We start from the raw sequence: 18,596 nt of genomic DNA on the forward strand, positions 1-18,596 counted from the left end.
TAAATGTGTTTATCATACATGGTATAAATAACTTTGGAATAGTTTTTCATAGCTAATTTTAATTTCTGTATGTTTGGTTATTTTTTATTTTTTCTATCAAACTAAAATTAGAGTTGGCCTGCTTCTTGTGGGTCACAGGAATTTGGGGGAGGCAGATTATTTTCTAGCTACTCTTTGCCAGAAACCACACTGTTTCTTTTTTGGTATTTATGAAACTTACAGTCTTACAAATTATGAGTAAGCCTTAGTTCACTGTTTCTAGCCCTGGATTGCCCCTAAAAGCATCAGATGGTCCGATGGAGGGTGTGGAAGGACTTGATAGACCAAGGAGACTGGCCCTGCTGATGTCTTCCACCTATTCCTTTGGAGGTGGATGTAGTTAGTTGCTGCATTGAGGGTAGAGGTTCCAGGGGTGTCATAGAAAGATTCACATGGCCTTTTGTTTTAGTAATTGAAATAAAGAAAATTAGCTAAGTTTGATACTTTTACATTTGCCTTTGAACCAACTAATATTATATATCCACTATTTGAAGTGTACTGTATATAGGATGAGCCATGAGAATATAACTTGTGTACCAACTTGGGCATGACATTTATCACATGTAATAACATTACATTATCCCCAGTTACTTTTAAATTTGTGGAAATACTGATTATACCATGCATGGTAAAATTAAGAAATACAGTAAGTGCAATAGAATTAGATTATATATAAGAATGTAAGATCTAAATAATAACCTTTAGGTATATATGTAATTTATATTTCGTAATGAAAAAATATATTCTGATATGCAGTCAATACCATACTCATAAATTGTGTTGATGGCTAGTGAAACTATACTAAATTAGTAAAGAAAGTCTGTAGTCCATATTTTGAAAGACATGTCATGTAATATATGTAGTGATTTAATGTTATTTAAATGTTAACAAGTAACAGTATTTAAGAACTTATGTAAAAGATTGACTGACTTAGAAACAAATACTTCAAAAGCTTAAATTTATTGTCATGTGCAGTTTTGTTGTGTTTTATGTGGGATTTTAAGTTCTAAAGTTAGGTTGTTAACTAACACCGGCTGGGGGTGTTAGACCCTAACACTGATCTAGGGTTTTAGACCAAAATCATGTACAATAAGATTAATTCTTGTAAGTCCCTTTGGAAGTAACATTTTAGAGACCAACATACAGCTTTTAGGAGGACTGACACAATTGGCTTTTTTTCTCCATCTTTGGAATATAATGTTGTTTAAGTTGAGCACCAGATGAAATACTTTGTTTGCGTTTAAGGGCTATGTTGTGTGAATAATTAAACACTAGGGAAATGGTAATAATAATAGCAGATTCTTCTGTAACACTTATAAAACTATCTGCCAGGTATTGTTCTTAAGTGTTTTGCATATATTCATTTAATCTCCCCTAAACCCATGAGACAGAAACTATTATTTTTGTCTCCATTTTTGAAATAAGAAAACTGAAACACATAAATTTTAAGTAATTTATCCATGGCCACACAGCTGGTGAGCTCTGTGCAGCTAAGTACTACACTAGCCTGCTTGCTCATGGTCCTCATTTTAGAGAGCTATGCTTACAAAGTGAGAGATGCACAAACAGGGACTAACTGAAAGAATCGGAGAGTTATCTCAAGTTTACTGTAAGGCATATACTCATAAAATGGGATGATAGACATCATTTAAATTATTATTTTTTTAACTTAAATCATTAAGTTAAATATATAGATTACGTGGTTCCACTGTAATTAATATGCCTCTTGCAATTTTGTTCAGTTATTCGTCTAAATCGTGTGTGTGTGTGTGTGTGTGTGTGAGAGAGAGAGAGAGAGAGAGAGAGGGAGGGAGATAGAGAATGAGTGAATGACAAGCACCTGCTGGCCTCGCTTATTCGAAGCTACATCTAAATCATTTTTCCCCTTTGGGCAGAGCTAAACTTAACCCAAGCTCCTTCCTATGTTATCATAATTGCTAACCAGATTTTGCTGAAATTTTTAAAAGTACTTTGCTAGTGACAATTTAACTAACCCCATACAGCAGACTGGGTTTTCTTGACTGATGTGGATTATAATGAGGCACAACATTGTGAATTATTCCCTAATTATTAACCCTCAAAGGTAGCACAGTTTAATCCAGATGTTTATGGAATGCTTATTGTTTTTGATGAATAGAATAATGCTTTACCTTAAGTGTGAAGATAGTTTGAAAGTGACAGCCAGATGGAATAGGACCATGATAATAGATATGTCTACTGAACTATTATTCTGTCAGTTTAATTAAAATAATAATGCATTGGAAAGTCTTGATTTTCTTTTTTTTTTTTTTTTTTTTTTTTGAGGCGGAGTCTCGCTCTGTCGCCCAGGCTGGAGTGCAGTGGCGCGATCTCGGCTTACTGCAAGCTCCGCCTCCCGGGTTCCCGCCATTCTCCTGCCTCAGCCTCCCAAGTAGCTGGGACTACAGGCGCCGCCACCACGCCCGGCTAATTTGATTTTCTTAATCAATTTCTTAGAAAATAAAATTTAGGCCAGGTACGGTGACTCACGCTTGTAATCTCAGCACTTGGAGAGGCTGAGGCAGGTGGATCACCTGAAGTCAGCAGTTCGAGATCAGCCTGGGCAACATGGCAAAACCCCATCCCTACTAATAATATAAAAATTAGCCAGGTGTGGTGGCATGTGCCTGTAATCCCAACTACTCAGGAGGCTGAGGCAGGAGAATCACTTGAACCAAGGAGGTGGAGGTTGCAGTGAGCTGAGATTGCACCACTGCACTCCAGCCTGGACAACAGAGAGAGACTCTGTCTCAAAAACAAAAAAAAAAATGTAAAAATAAATTCAGAAAATATAAACAAGTATGTTATGATGACAGGTACTCAAATGCTAAGAACCAAGAACAATCTGAATATTTACAAATCTGGATAATCTTTCCTTTAGCCAAGAGAAAGTAAGAATAAAGATTTATTTATTTTGTTTTGTTTTGTTTTATTTTTATTTTATTTTTTTGAGATAGCGTCTTACTCTGTTGCCCAGGCTGGAGTGCAATGGCGTGATCTTGGCTCACTGCAACCCCCGCCTCCCGGGTTCAAGCTATTCTCCTGCCTCGACTTCCCAAGTAGCTGGGACTATAGGCGTGTACCAGTACATCTGGTTAATTTTTGTATTTTTAGTAGGGATAGGGTTTCACTGTGTTGGCCAGGCTGTTCTTGAACTCCTGACCTCAGGTGATCCACCAGCCTTGCCTCCCAAAGTGCTGGGATTACAGGCTGAGCCACCATGCCCACCCTAAAGATTTATTTTTGTAGGAACCTGGCTGATCAAATGATACTTCACTAGCAGTGTCAGTCCCATGTAGTCATTAGCAATGTCAGTCACATCTAGTTAAGAGTTATGTCTCTAATAAAGGAACTAGAAAGATCCAGTACAGGTCCAATAAAATTAGAGATTTAGATAGGGCCAGAGATAGTGAGGTCTACCATATTTGGTTTCTCTAGTAGATTTTATTGATTAAGAAACAGGAACATAAAATTTATATGACTTGCCCTTGATCATATGGCTTCTACTTAGAGACAAACGAAGGTCCAGAGCTAAAGCTTTCTAACTCCTGGCTCTGCTCTTCCATTGCATTGCCTTCCCTTGGGTAAAGGAGTATTCTTACATATTTATGTAAATAAAGACAGGGAAAAAAATCAATTGCCTTTGCTTGAGGTTCTTTATATAATCATTGTGTGCTATATGTTTGTCATTAGGTAATTTGAGATTTTTCTCCTTTGTAGGTAAGACAGAATGTCAAAATACTTAAATTTTTCTATGTAGATGTTCAGTTTTAGATAAAAGTTTTTATGGGACATTTTCTTCAAGTAAATTCAAATGAATCTCAAGTAATTCCTTTGGCATTTTTTTCAGAATTGCTTCAGATTGCTGGAATTAGCCCACATGGTAATGCTTTAGGAGCATCAATGCAGCAACAGGTAAATCAACAAATACCTCAGGAAAAACGAGGAGGTGAAGTATTGGATTCTTCTCATGATGACATAAAACTTGAAAAAAGTAATATTTTGCTGCTTGGACCAACTGGGTCAGGTAAATAACTTGCTGAGAAAATTTACTACTCATTTTAAAAATCAGAATATAAATGATTCTGTAACCTATATCTTGTGATTGAAGTATTATGACTCTTGAGAAGAAAATCTAAGGCCAGTTGCCTAGATACACTATCAGTATTCCTGCATAGAATACAAACTGAATTTGAGGCATTGGTGTTCCCCTTCAGACCAGTCCCTAACATCTTAACAGGAATAATAAAATAAAAAACAGCTATATCTAAAAAATAATAGACCAGATGTGGTGGCTCACACGTGTAATCCCAGCGTTTTGGGAGACAAAGGTAGGAGGATCACTTGAGACCAGGAGTTTGAGACCAGCCTAGGCAACATAGCAAGACTCTTATCTCTATAAAAAAATTAAGTAGCCGGGCGCGGTGGCTCAAGCCTGTAATCCCAGCACTTTGGGAGGCCGAGGCGGGCGGATGATGAGGTCAGAAGATTGAGACCATCCTGGCTAACACGGTGAAACCCCGTCTCTACTAAAAAATACAAAAAACTAGCCGGGCGTGGTGGCGGGCGCCTGTAGTCCCGGCTACTCGGGAGGCTGAGGCAGAAGAATGGCATGAACCTGGGAGGCGGAGCTTGCAGTGAGCCAAGATCATGCCACTGCACTCCAGCCTGGGCCACAGAGCCAGACTCCTGTCTCAAAAAATAATAATAATAAATAAAGTATTAGCTGGGTGTGGTAGCACGTGCCTGTACTCCGAGGACTTGGGAGGCTGAGGCAGGAGGATCACCTAAGCCCAGGAGATTGAGGCTGGGGTGAGCCATGATCACAGGCTGCACTCCAGCCTGGGTGAGAGAGCAAGACCCTGTCTCTAAAAAAAATAATAGCAGAAGAAAATGTAGCAATTGACAACTTTTTATTATATACTACTAAAATTTATTTTGCATTTTTATTGAAAAATTGTGTGCCAATATATGTTTAGTAAACTTTTAGTTAATGTTTCTATTTGTAGGTAAAACTCTGCTGGCACAAACCCTAGCTAAATGCCTTGATGTCCCTTTTGCTATCTGTGACTGTACAACTTTGACTCAGGCTGGATATGTGGGCGAGGATATTGAATCTGTGATTGCCAAACTACTCCAAGATGCCAATTATAATGTGGAGAAAGCACAACAAGGTATGTTTTCAGCATGGTCTGTCCCCAGATTTAGTATATTGGGGAATCAGTCTAATATTAAGAGACAATACAATTCTTGTTTTGAGTCAAGGACTAAAATTCTGGAATTATGTAAAAGTACCTTTGTTACATAATTTCTAGCATACTGATTAAGGGCCACATAGTCTGCTTTGCCTTATTGTCACTAAGCTGGCTGGTAGGGTTAAAAACAAGCCAAATTACTATCCCATTAGATCCTTAATACTATCATTGCTTTTCTTAACTCCCCTCAAGACTTCTAATACTTAGATTAAGATAGGACAGGGCAGGGGCAAGGGAGGACGGTACCAGATGACTGTAGAAACAGTTTAGCCTGTTGACCTACAGGATGTCATGGATGCTGCATTGCTCCTTCATCTATCATCTGTTCTTGTTTACATGAAGAGCATGACCGCTTCCTTTTCAAATTTCTTTAAGACAAGAATATAGGTGGGAAAGAGTAAGCTAAAGTTTTACTAATACTAGCACTGCAGATACCTCCCGCTTCCATACTATAAAGAATTCGTATACATTAGTGGGGCAAATCACTGTTGTCAAGGAGATTTTGTTACCATACATAAATGTTATTCTGTAGAGCAGATTACAAAGCAGTTGTACAAAATGATGGATGGGAGAAATAAAAGTGCATTTTTATAATGTCAAGCTATTGCATATGTTAAGTATGAAAGCTCAAGTAACTTTGCTCTCTAGCTACCTAAGTCTTTTAAAGCTGAGGCTATCTTGTGTATATCTTTTCCATATTATAAATAGAATCCTCCTTAAATTATAGGAATTGTCTTTCTGGATGAAGTAGATAAGATTGGCAGTGTGCCAGGCATTCATCAGTTACGGGATGTAGGTGGAGAAGGCGTTCAGCAAGTAAGCAGTTGAATATTTTGTTCAAGCCCACTAAAAGGAAGGGAATACATCAACCTCCCAAATATTGTACGTTTGGTTTCACATTCAATTAGATTCTGTTTTGTTTATTTCTTCCACCCCCAAACTCCACATATCATTTTAAAGTAGTTTAGATCCTAAAAGAAAGTTGTTGACAATTTGAAATAGCAAATTACCTTGTTAGGAAATTTAAAATATTTTGAAGAACAGAAAAAATGAAATTTAATCTTTGTGGTTTTTTTTTTAATTCCTCAAAGGCCCAGTTAAATATTTCTAGAAGACTCTTGAAGAAAGTTATGATTCTAACTAGACATGAATGAACTATGTACATGCTTCTTATTCCTTCCACTTAGTTAGAAGATAGGTATAAAATAATGTTTAATTCCTTGCAGAGCCATAATTGAAGTCACAATGATCTGTTGGCCAACTTGACCTTTTAATGGTAACTAATTATGACATAAACTATTAAAGAGTAAGGAAAATTGTTTCACTTTTTGACAGAGACATAGAAAGGTATAATCACACTTAGGTGCTGGAAATTTTTTTTTATAAAAGCATCTCCAAATACAGGTAGTCTCAAAGTTTAATACTGTAAGTGGAATAGAATTATAATTTATGTGAAAGACATCTTGAACTATTTTCTAATTTTGAATGTTCCCACCGTGTTTGAACACCATTTTATACAGTCATAATTCTGTGTTTATGTCAGAATTACGTCTTTACTATCAAAAACAACCTGTTAGGTTGACTGTTTTCCTGAATTGCATCAAGTATTATAACCATTTCAAATAAATGTATTAATTATTAATGTGATAAATGCATTAGATTTTCTTGTTATAGAAATGTGGGAGGTTCATTAGTTATGTTCATTGACCATAATCACATGTTGTTTTCCCCATTGAATCCCATTGTCTAAAGTATAATAAATAATGCACTTGATATGGTGATGCTATAAATCATTTGTTTTTTATTTAGGGCTTATTAAAACTACTAGAAGGCACAATAGTCAATGTTCCAGAAAAGAATTCCCGAAAGCTCCGTGGAGAAACAGTACAAGTTGATACAACAAACATCCTGTTTGTTGCATCTGGTGCTTTCAATGGTTTAGACAGAATTATCAGCAGGAGGAAAAATGAAAAGGTAAGTTTTTCTGAGGGGTTACTAGAAGGATAGAGAGCATTTAAAGGAGGTACACTCAGTTTCCATTCTCATATCTGCGGGCTACCAGTCACAGTTTTAATTATAAGAGTTGAGTTTTCTTAGAGCATATCAGAAATATACAGGGAAGGGTGCAGTGACTCACACCTGTAATCCCAGTTCTTTGGGAGGCCAAGGCGGGCAGATTGCCTGAGCTTAGGAGTTCAAGACCAGCCCGACCAACATGAAACCCTGTCTCTACTAAAGATACAAAAAATTAGCCTGTAGTGGGCACCTGTAATCCCAGCTACTCAGAAGGCTGAGGCAGGAGAATCACTTGAACCTGGGAGCTGGAGGTTGCAGTGAGCTGAGATCACGCCACTGCACTCCAGCCTGGGTGATAGAGGGAGACTCCATCTCAAAAAAAAAAAAAAAAAAGAAGTATACAGTAAGTCCTCACTTAACGTCATCCCATAGGTTCTTGGAAACTGCAACTTTAAGTGAAATGACATGTAACAGACTAATTTTTCCTCATCAATTTAATAAGGAAATTATGTTGAACAAAATGACATTATTGGAGGACATGTTGTATGTTTCATTTAAAGTTGCAGTTTCCAAGAACCTATCAACGATGTTAAATGAGGACTTAGTGTATTTCTAGTTTTTTAAAACTTCAGAGTAGGCTGGGCGCGGTGGCTCATGCCTATCATCCTAACACTTTGGGAGGCTGAGGTGGGTGGATCATGAGGTCAGGAGATCGAGACCATCCTGGCTAATATGGTGAAACCCTGTCTCCACTAAAAATACAAATATTAGGTGGGCATGGTGGCAGGCGCCTGTAATCCCAGCTACTCGGGAGGCTGAGGCAGGGGAGTCACTTAAAACCCAGGAGGCAGAGGTTGCAGTGAGCCGCGATTGTGCCACTGAGCCACTGCACTCCAGCCTGGGTGACAGAGCAAGACTGTTTCAAAAATTAAAAAAAAAAAATCAAATAACTTCAGAGTAGTAAATGGAAAGATTTCTAACTAAATATCATCTGTATATGGACTTTGCTTTTTTTTTTGGAGACGGAATCTCGCTTGTCACCAGGTTGGAGAGCAGTGGTGCGATCTCGGCTCACTGCAACCTCCGTCTCCTGGGTTCAAGCGATTCTTGTGTCTCTGCTTCGTAAGTAGCTGGGATTACAGGCACACGCCACCACACCCAGCCAATTTTTGTATTTTTAGTAGAGACGAGGTTTCACCATGTTGGCAAGGATGGTGTTGATCTCCTGACCTCATGATCCACCCACCTCGGCCTCCCAAAATTCTAGGATTACAGGCATGAGCCACCACACCCAGCCTGTATGGGCATTTTAAAAGTGTAACTTAATGAGTTCAACTTAATATTTTATCTGGGGAGTTCATTATTGAAGGTAGTTACTGTATCAGTACAATTTCTATTCATTCCCCCTGCCCAATTCACTGGTGCCCAGTAAAGTTTATCTCCGTTGCCCTTGCTCATAGAGTTTACCATAGATCACTGCTGACGTTCACCAGTGGAGGGGAGCATTTTGGCAGATACAGGAAGGATTATGATCCCATCTAGTGTTATAGGTGTTTCTTCTTATAACCCCTGCTTTTAATTGGGACTGGGACTTGTTTCTTCATATCCTCATAGTACATGCCCAGTACTTATTTTTTGATTGAGTACAACAAAATGTAATGTCAGCATAGTGGCAGGAAGCCCAGAAAACACCTGTATTTTCCATGGTTTTGTAGTTTGCATAATAGCACAAGTGATCGCATTTATATTACATAACATTCTATTTGAAATCTTCATGTCATAGATCAGCTGTGTGCTATATTGCTTGATGTAAGTCTTCTTGGCCTTGAATGTACTAGTTTAAGTAATAGGTTAGGCCGGGCGCGGTGGCTCAAGCCTGTAATCCCAGCACTTTGGGAGGCCGAGACGGGCGGATCACGAGGTCAGGAGATCGAGACCATCCTGGCTGACACGGTGAAACCTCGTCTCTACTAAAAAATACAAAAAACTAGCCGGGCGAGGTGGCGGGCGCCTGTAGTCCCAGCTACTCGGGAGGCTGAGGCAGGAGAATGGCGTGAACCCGGGAGGCGGAGCTTGCAGTGAGCTGAGATCCGGCCACTGCACTCCAGCCTGGGCGACAGAGCGAGACTCCGTCTCAAAAAAAAAAAAAAAAAAAAAAAAAAAAAAAAAAAAAGTAATAGGTTAGTAGTAGTAAAAAATAATAATCGTAATGCTGCTAATGGTGCGGTTGTCCATGGTAGTTTCTTTGCCTAGCCTAGGTGAGGAAACACTTTTAAAAATACTAACTGTGCTACGTAATTACTGTTATTCCTCAGTACCAGGCCTTTTTCAGCATGGATATGGTTAGATTTTTGTTTTTCTGCTAATTTATGGAAAATTTCAGTAGCAGCCAAAACATAATATGAAAATTTGTTTTTTTGTGTCATTGAAATACTGCATAAATTAGCCTAACAAATTAGAAAGAAATTATTTATTTGGGGGTGTGTGTGTGAGAGCGCTAACCTTGTATTTGAAACTCTGTAACTAAAAGCAAAGACCATGTTCTGATGTTTATTTATAATTAATATTTCATACTTCCAAAAAGGATTTGAAGCTAGAAACATGTAGGACAGAAGGTTTGAAAGTAATGTCAGAAAAAGAATCAGAAGTACACAGAAGGAAGGTTTAAGTTGTAATTCTGATTTGTTGAGAATTAGGTCACTCCATTTAGCTGTGAACTTTATTAATGAAAATTAGGGGAGCAGTCATAGGCTCTAATTCTTATTACTTTGACTGAAGCAAGCTCTATATGCCTTCCATATGCTCTAGTTCTTATTACCTGGCCCCACCTCCTAATAATACACAGGATTTCAACATACAAATTTGGGGACACTTAAATATTCAGTCCATTGCAGACAGAGTCTTGCTCTGTCGCCCAGGCTGGAGTGCAGTGGCGTGATCTCAGCTCATTGCAACCTCCACGACTCTGAGGTTCAAGCAATCCTTCTACCTCGGCCTCCCGAGCAGCCAGGATTATAGGTGAACACCACCACGCCCAGCTACTTTTTGTATTTTTAGTAGAGACATGGTTTCACCATGTTGGCCAGGCTGGTCTCAAGCTCCTGACCTCAACTGATTAGCCTGCCTCAGCCTCCCAAAGTGCTGAGATTACAGGCATGAGCCACCGTGTCCAGCCTGCAAACAGATTTTTAGCTTAGGCTATGTTTGCACATATCATGTACTTCTCTTGTTCTTTTGACAAAAGCTATATGACATGACAAAATTAAGCTTTCTGAGAATTGCCTGGAGTACAGTTCGTTTATGTTGACTGAAATGAGATCCATATGCCTTTATATACCCAACCTTGTTCAGCAAAGTTAGCGTTCATTTTATTTTTTATGTTTTTGAGGACTCTAGCTTTGCAAAAGTTAGCATTCTTGTTTGATGTCATTCTTACATTTTTTTGTAAAATCTAAATTATTCTAACTATGTATGCAGACCAAATCATAATTTTAGAAGAATCATGATTTAGCAGTGACTTAAGACACTTACAGATAATTTTCTCATTAGGCTGCTTGTACCTCCATATTTATAGTTTTTATACCTTTTGGAAAAACCACACTCATCTAGAAGTCTTGAATAAACCCTGCAACCTTATTATCTGAGTTCTAAGGGACTCCCTTTGTAGTTATTATATGCTTTTATTAGAATTCATTCTTTGAGGGTTGGTTATTACATAGCGGTTACGTTCTCAATTCTGAAGGCAGACAGGGCAGACCTGAGTTCAAATTCTGGCTTTGCCACTTACAGCAATAAGATTTTGGTCAAGATATTTAACCTCTCAGCCTCTTTTTTTCCTTTGTAAAATGTAAATGATAATAAAACCTTCTTCATAGAGTTGTTACAAAGATCATATGAAATATGTATGAAAAGTACTTAATACACTATCATTTGATTCTACTATTTATAATATGCATCATTTCTTTGGCAGTATCTTGGATTTGGAACACCATCTAATCTGGGAAAAGGCAGAAGGGCTGCAGCTGCTGCAGACCTTGCTAATCGAAGTGGGGAATCAAATACTCACCAAGACATTGAAGAAAAAGATCGGTTATTGCGTCATGTGGAAGCCAGAGATCTGATTGAGTTTGGCATGATTCCTGAGTTTGTGGGACGGTTGCCTGTGGTGGTTCCATTGCATAGCCTAGATGAGAAAACACTTGTACAAATACTAACTGAGCCACGAAATGCTGTTATTCCTCAGTACCAGGCCTTATTCAGCATGGATAAGGTTAGATTTTTATTTTTTGTACTTAGTTATTTTTTATTTTCTTGCTATTGAAATTCTACATAAAGTAACCTAACAACAAAAACAAATTCTGCTCATCTAGAATACCAGCCTATTCCTTACTAAATATGGATCTAGGAATCAAGGAAGGCATATTGTATTATGTTAGAATTTAGGAGTTGTTTTTATTTCTTCTGAATTAAAACCATCATTATAGCCTAAAGCCCAAGAAAAATAATGCCATTAGCCTACCTCAACACCTCCAAGCCAGACATACTGGATTGTCCTTTCAGTCTTGATATTCTAAATGCTTTTGTTGTGACATACTGTGTGTATTTTTATATTCTTTTGCCAAAATAGAGTTTTATTAATCCCACATATACGTCTCTGTAGCAAACACCTAGCCCACATATCCAATTAGATAACAAATGGTTTGGGTTTTGTGAACTTTGTGTCTCTAAATATCAGTCTCCTCTTCTCTATTGCCACTGCCTCAAGTCAAGCCCATTTGTTATTCACCTTGACTCATGCATTTAATTCCTAATTGGTCTGCCTGTCTCACGTCTGTCTGTGACTACCACCACCAAAATATCATTATCTTCCTCTTTACTTCTAGAATGGATCATTGAGCACAGTGCCCAACAAATAGATATTAAGTTCTTAAATATTTATTGAATAATTAAAGACAAGGCTAATGTTTTTACTCCCTTGCTTAAAATCCTCCAGTGGTTCCCTAGTCTTATTTAGATGCCTCCCCCTTTGCTGCTCCCTTAGCTCCATGTGCATACACTGGACTATAAGTGCTAGTTTGCTAATCTGTCATCTGTCATCACACAATAGACTGTAAGTTGCTTGGCAAAGATGATGTTTATTCATCATTAAATCCCTAGTAGGTAACACACAGAGGTTTGGTAAATGTTGAAAAAAATCCTAGGGAGTCTGTGTTAATCTAGAAAACATCTTCAGAACAAACTTGCAATTCATAATACTGATACTGTCATGGGTTAATTGATAGAAACAAGTGCTTCTTGAAGGCAGGGTTCCAAAACACCATGAATTGTGCCCTCACTTAATGGTACATTTTCTGGAGGTAGAAATTAACAATAAAAGTTATAATTTATTTTTAATGTATTTGTAGTGTGAACTGAATGTTACTGAGGATGCTTTGAAAGCTATAGCCAGATTGGCACTAGAACGAAAAACAGGTGCACGAGGCCTTCGGTCCATAATGGTGAGTTGGCATTATTTTCTAAAAACAATTATTTCTTGGTCTGAGTTTTGAGTATATTAAGCTTCCTTGTTTTTCTTTTGGAAAACAGATACATTTTCTTTTGGAAAATCTATCTATCTATCTATCTGTCTATCTAGAGAGAGAGAGAGAGACAGACACCGACAGACAGACAGAGTCTCAAAGGAGTGCAGTGGTACGATCTTGGCTCGCTGCAATCTCTACCTCCCAGGCTGAGGCTCAAGCGGTCTTCCCACCTTAGCCTCCCAAGTAGCTGGGACTATAGGCAAGAACCACCACACCTGGCTAATTTTTGTATTTTTAGTGGAGATGGGGTTTCACCATGTTGGCCATTCTGGTCTCGAACTCCTGATCTCAGGTGATCTGCCTGCCTCGGCCTCCCAAAGTGCTGGGATTACAGGCATGAGCCACCACGCCTGGCCTGAAATGTTTTTTTTTTAAATCACAGTAGATTATATTTTGCTTTTTCTCAAAAAGGAACTTCAAGGTGTTTGCAACAAAGGACATGGACATAATATGATTAATGAAACAGAAAATCGGGATTGGGCCTCGTAACTCACATCTATAAATCCCAACACTTTGGGAGGCTGAGGCAGGAGGATTGCTTGAGCCCAGGAGTTTGAGACCAGCCTGGCAACATAGACCTTCATCTCTCAAAAAAAGATAAATAAATAAAAATTAAAAAAAACAAGAGGCCGGGCATGGTGGCTCATGCCCATAATCCTAGCACTTTGGGAGGCTGAGGCAGGCGGATTGCCTGAGCTCAGGAGTTCAAGACCAGCCTGGGCAACATGGCGAAACCCCATCTCTACTAAAAATACAAAAAAGCCAGATGTGGTGGCTTATGCCTGTAATCCCAGCTATAATCCCAAATATATATAAACATATATGTTTATTTGTTTTGTTTCTTTTTCCTTGAGTGAATGGATTCCAATTTGTGATATATAGAATAAAAGCACTTGTGTGTAATCAGTTTTCAATGTGATTCATTACTTTTTATTTCTTTAGGAAAAGCTGTTACTAGAACCAATGTTTGAAGTCCCTAATTCTGATATCGTATGTGTGGAGGTTGACAAAGAAGTAGTAGAAGGAAAAAAGGAACCAGGATACATCCGGTAAAGTGCATTTTCAAGCCAGAACAGATATAAAATTTAAGATCATCTCCTCATTGCTATGTTTATTGGTTTGTCATTTTAAAATTACATAAAAATTGTTATATTGTGTATTTGTAAGGGAAGCAGTAATCAGGTTTTCTGTAGAAAAATCTAATTTGGGTATTATAAAAAAATAGTATTTTGTGAGTCTTTGAAAGTTGATCTTCAGGCCAGTGTGGTGGCTCACGCCTGTAATCCCAGCACTTCGGGAGGTGGAGGCGGGCGGATCATGAGGTCAAGAAATAGAGACCATCGGCCGGGCGCGGTGGCTCACGCCTGTAATCCCAGCACTTTGGGAGGCCGAGGCGGGTGGGATCGGGCTGGGTTGTCAGGAGATCGAGACCATGGTGAAAACCCCGGCTTCTACTAAAATAGAAAAAAATTAGCCGGCGCAGCGGCATGCCTCTGTAGTCCCAGCTACTCCGGAGGCTGAGGCAGGAGAATGGCGTGAACCCCGGAGGCGGAGCTTGCAGTGAGCCGAGATTGGCGCCCCACTGCACTCCAGCGCCTGGGCAACAGGAGCAAGACTCGGCCTCAAAAAAAAAAAAAAAAAAAAAAAAAGAAATAGAGACCATCCTGGCCAACATGGTGAAACTCTGTTTCTACTGAAAATACAAAAATTAGCTGGGTGTGGTGGTGCGTGTCTGTAGTCCCAGCTACGGGAGGCTGAGGCAGGAGAATCACTTGAACCTGGGAGGCAGAGGTTGCAATGAACCAAATCACACCACTGCACTCCAGCCTGGGCAACAGAGTGAGACTCGGCCCCAAAAATATATAAAAAGGCAATGGGCTGGATTTGGCTAGCAAGCTATAGTTTCCAACCCCCGATTTATATTCAATAAATGCTTACTATACAATGTTTGACATCAATGTTACTACACAAAAACTAGGTTTCTGTTTAACTCAATCATAAGGTATGTTATGTTTTATGTTTGTTTATGTTCCAGGATAACTTTAGAGGCAGTTGATTTTTTTGAACACCTTAGTTATCCAGAGAGATATAATCTCTATTTTATTGTTTAATGATGTTGGACATGTGGCTTTAAAGTAATTGTGGTGGATCTGAATTATTCTTACTAGTTTGAGACAAGATGATTTGGTCAGAAGTAGCTTTACCATATACATATGCTAAATTCAAGCATTTGTTGAAATAACAGATGATGCTTCTTGGAGAAAAAGGATATTTTAAGCCTTCACAATTGAAGGCCATATTGTCCTTTTTTTTTCAGTAATAAATTTGTCAGGAAAATACAAGTTTATTTTACTTGGTTGTATAGGCTGTTTCCTATTACTAAGCAATCTTTTTTTTTTTTGAGACGGTTCATGGTCACCCAGGCTGGAGTGCAGTGGTATGATTTCGGCTCACTGCAACCTCCACCTCCTGGGTTCAAGTGATTCTCTGCCTCAGCCTCCTGAGTAGCTGGGACTACAGGCATGCCACCACACCCGGGCTAATTTTTGTATTTTTAGTAGAGATGGGGTTTCACCATGTTGGCTAGGCAGGTCTTGAACTCCTGATTTCAAGTGATCAGCCCTCCTTGGCCTCCCAAAGTGCTGGGATTACAGGTGTGAGCCACTGTGTCTGGTCTAAGCAATCTTAATATTAAAAGTGCTCCTAGTATTTTCTATTATCTGGCTTCTTTAGCTAGGGGAGGTTACTTTGCTGTTTTGGATTTTAAAGATCACGAAGCACTCGCTTTTTATTTAAAAAAACAAACATGGCTTTTCATTGTAGGGCTCCAATAAAAGAACTTCTGAAGAGGAGTATGACTCTGGAGTCGTATGAAGAAGGATGGCCCCGGCCAGATGCTGCAACAAAGAACTGTCATATTGCTGTCCTGTATATACAGCTTTTCCTTCTTTTGTTTAGGATCATAACTGTTCCTACAGTCTGATATTGCAGCATTGGATCGGTCTTGATATCATACATGGTCAGAGAAGCCTTTAGGATAAGAACCAGATCATGTATATTATTGTAACATCACATTGATTTTGCTGTATAATTTTATGTGACTTTAATGACACAGTGTTTAGAGATAAATGTACATTATTTTGGTTCAGTTTTTAAAAAAAAACTATGCTTTAACAAAATTCTTAGGAATTCTTTTAAGCAGTGCAGGTATTGCAATAACTGTAGATGTTACAATAATGTTACTCTACAAATGGGAAAATAAATTCTTTAAAATTGAATATTGCGATACCATTCTTTAGTGTTACTTTTTTACCCACATGTGTTTCTGAAAATATTGGAATTATATTCATCTTGAAAATTGGACCAGGTAGGCCAGGCACGGTGGCTCATGCCTGTAATCCCAGCACTTTGGGAGGCCAAGGCAGGTGGATCACGAGGTCAGGAGTTCAAGACCAGCTGGCCAAGATGGTGGAACCCCATCTCTACTAAAAATACAAAAAATTAACCGGGCGTGGTGGCAGGCGCCTGTAATCCCAGCTACTCTGGAGGCTGAGGCAGGGGAATCGCTTGAACTCGGAGGGCAGAGGTTACAGTGAGCTGAGATCGCGCCACTTCTCTCCAGCCTGGGCAACAGAGTGAGACTCCGTCTCAGGGGGGAAAAAAAAAATTGGACCAGGTAGTTAAAAATTTCATTGAAAAATACCCTGAAGAGAACTATATTTTGATAATTGGTTTAGCTGTATTCCTAGTCTTATCTGCTAACGCATGACAGCATGACACTAACTTCCCAATTGGTTCTGTAAAAAAGGCGATTTTCTTACCAAGTTGTCTGATTTACCATCTTTTTTTTTTTTTTTTTTTTTTAAAAAAAAAAAGACTCGCTCTGTCCCAAGCTGGAGTGCAGTGGTGCGAGCTTGGCTCACTGCAGCCTCCGTCTCCCAGGTTCAAGCAATTTTCCTGCCTCAGCCTTCCGAGTAGCTAGGATTACAGGTGCACACCACCATACCTGGCTAATTTTTGTATTTTTAGTAGAGACAGGGTTTCACCATTTTGGCCAGGCTAGTCTCTAACTCCTGACCTTGTGATCTGCTGGCCTCGGCCTCCCAAAGTGCTGGGATTACAGGCATGAGCCACCGCACCCAGCCTTAATTACCATCTTTAATCCATTTTAGTACTATGGGGTGAGTAAATGGAATTGAAGTCTGGCTTAAATCTTCAGAAAGTTATATATTTATATTACTTTATTTTATTTTATTGAGACAGAGTCTCGCTGTGTCACCCAGGCTGGAGTGCAGTGGCACGATCTTGGCTCACTGCAACCTCTGCCTCCCGGGTTCAAGCGATTCTCATGTCTCAGCCTCCTAAGTAGCTGGGACTACAGGTGTGCACCACCACACCTGGCTAATTTTTTGTATTTTTAGTAGTGATGGGGTTTCGCTATGTTGCCCAGGCTGTCTCTCCTGAGCTCAGGCAATCTGGCCACCTTGGCCTCTGACAGTGCTAGGATTACAGGCATGAGCCACCGCATCCAGCCAGAAAGATACATACCTAATTCTATAAATAGCATGCAGTGTCAGTCATGGTAACAGCCATGTGCTGACCTAAATAAAATTTCCTGATACTGTGTACTTAACCTGAAGTACTGAGCTAGTTTTTTTGTTTTGTTTTTGGTGCTGAACATTTTGGTCTAATTCTTTGGCTTCTTAGAACATTTAAAAAAAAATCTATGTTTTGCTATTAGCCAAAGTAAATGTGTTCACACTAACATATAAGTTACTAACCTTCATTATACAGCAAAGGTAAAAAGTGGTGGGATATTTGGGGTCTTAATGAAAATTGTATCATTTAACTCCATAAATATTAAAATATTTGGGTATCTTTTAAGCTTTTTTTTCTTTCCTTCTATAATGGTGGTACAAGTTCTATATTCATTCAGTTTAATCTCATTCGAAATTGTTTAAATCAGAGTACATGTAAATATTTGTCCTTATTTTTTGGTTTATAGACTGTTGAGCTTTCCTTTTACACTGTTTTTTTGTTTTTTGTTTTTTGGGGGTTTTTTTTTGAAAAATTGAAGCTATTAGGAAATTCTAAATCTTGTTGATGAAGATTTGGGCTTTCTATGATATAATTAATAAAAGGAATGTGTGGTATTTATGGCTGGGTAGGACCAGAAATGCACTTTGTATTACAGTGTTAAGGCTGGTTGCTATAGTATGGAACAGAAACACCTCTCCTTGGTCTCCCTAGTAATGGTTCAAGTTCTCCCCAGGAAGTCTTAACGTATTATAACTTTGTTCATTATCTTTCCCTTATAGCATCATTTTCCTTTTTGTAGAGTGGAAATCAGACTAGCTGCTAAACATATTAAGGGTAATCCTCCAGAAATGGACTGGGAGGCATTTTAGTCACAACAACTTACATTTGACTTTGGAAGTTGTTAACAAAGCATAATCGATGTTTTTAAATCAAACGCAATTTGTATCTTGGAACTTACATTTTGACATTTGAATAAAACAAAAAGACTAAATGAAAAGGCAACGTGGTGGTGTGTCCATCCTGCAATGGTGCAGGAACACTGCATTGACAACAACAAGCACAGCCAAACAGTGCCAAATTTAAAGGGGCACAGATGTCATATGAGCTGCTTCATTTTAGGGATTGGTTAATCCTTGGCACTTCCATA

General features: G+C 38.8%; 1 protein-coding gene across 2 annotated transcripts in view; it reads left to right on the forward strand.

The window, feature by feature from the left end:
• Positions 1 to 16,188, forward strand: part of CLPX (caseinolytic mitochondrial matrix peptidase chaperone subunit X) — a 41,846-nt gene extending 25,658 nt beyond the window's left edge. Inside the window, exons 7-14 of one of the 2 annotated variants that reach the window (XM_003901068.5) lie at positions 3,908 to 4,084; positions 5,067 to 5,231; positions 6,040 to 6,128; positions 7,122 to 7,286; positions 11,299 to 11,598; positions 12,734 to 12,826; positions 13,853 to 13,959; positions 15,734 to 16,188. In XM_003901068.5, coding sequence (XP_003901117.2) covers positions 3,908 to 4,084; positions 5,067 to 5,231; positions 6,040 to 6,128; positions 7,122 to 7,286; positions 11,299 to 11,598; positions 12,734 to 12,826; positions 13,853 to 13,959; positions 15,734 to 15,893 — 1,256 coding nt within the window. In that variant the 3' untranslated portion in view covers positions 15,894 to 16,188. The remainder of the gene's footprint in view (positions 1 to 3,907; positions 4,085 to 5,066; positions 5,232 to 6,039; positions 6,129 to 7,121; positions 7,287 to 11,298; positions 11,599 to 12,733; positions 12,827 to 13,852; positions 13,960 to 15,733) is intronic. The other variant, XM_009210411.2, reaches the window with a different exon arrangement.
• Positions 16,189 to 18,596: the final 2,408 nt, after the last annotated feature.

The sequence above is a fragment of the Papio anubis genome, chromosome 7 (genome assembly GCF_008728515.1).
Source record: "Papio anubis isolate 15944 chromosome 7, Panubis1.0, whole genome shotgun sequence".
In the NCBI taxonomy this organism is placed as follows: domain Eukaryota; kingdom Metazoa; phylum Chordata; class Mammalia; order Primates; family Cercopithecidae; genus Papio; species Papio anubis.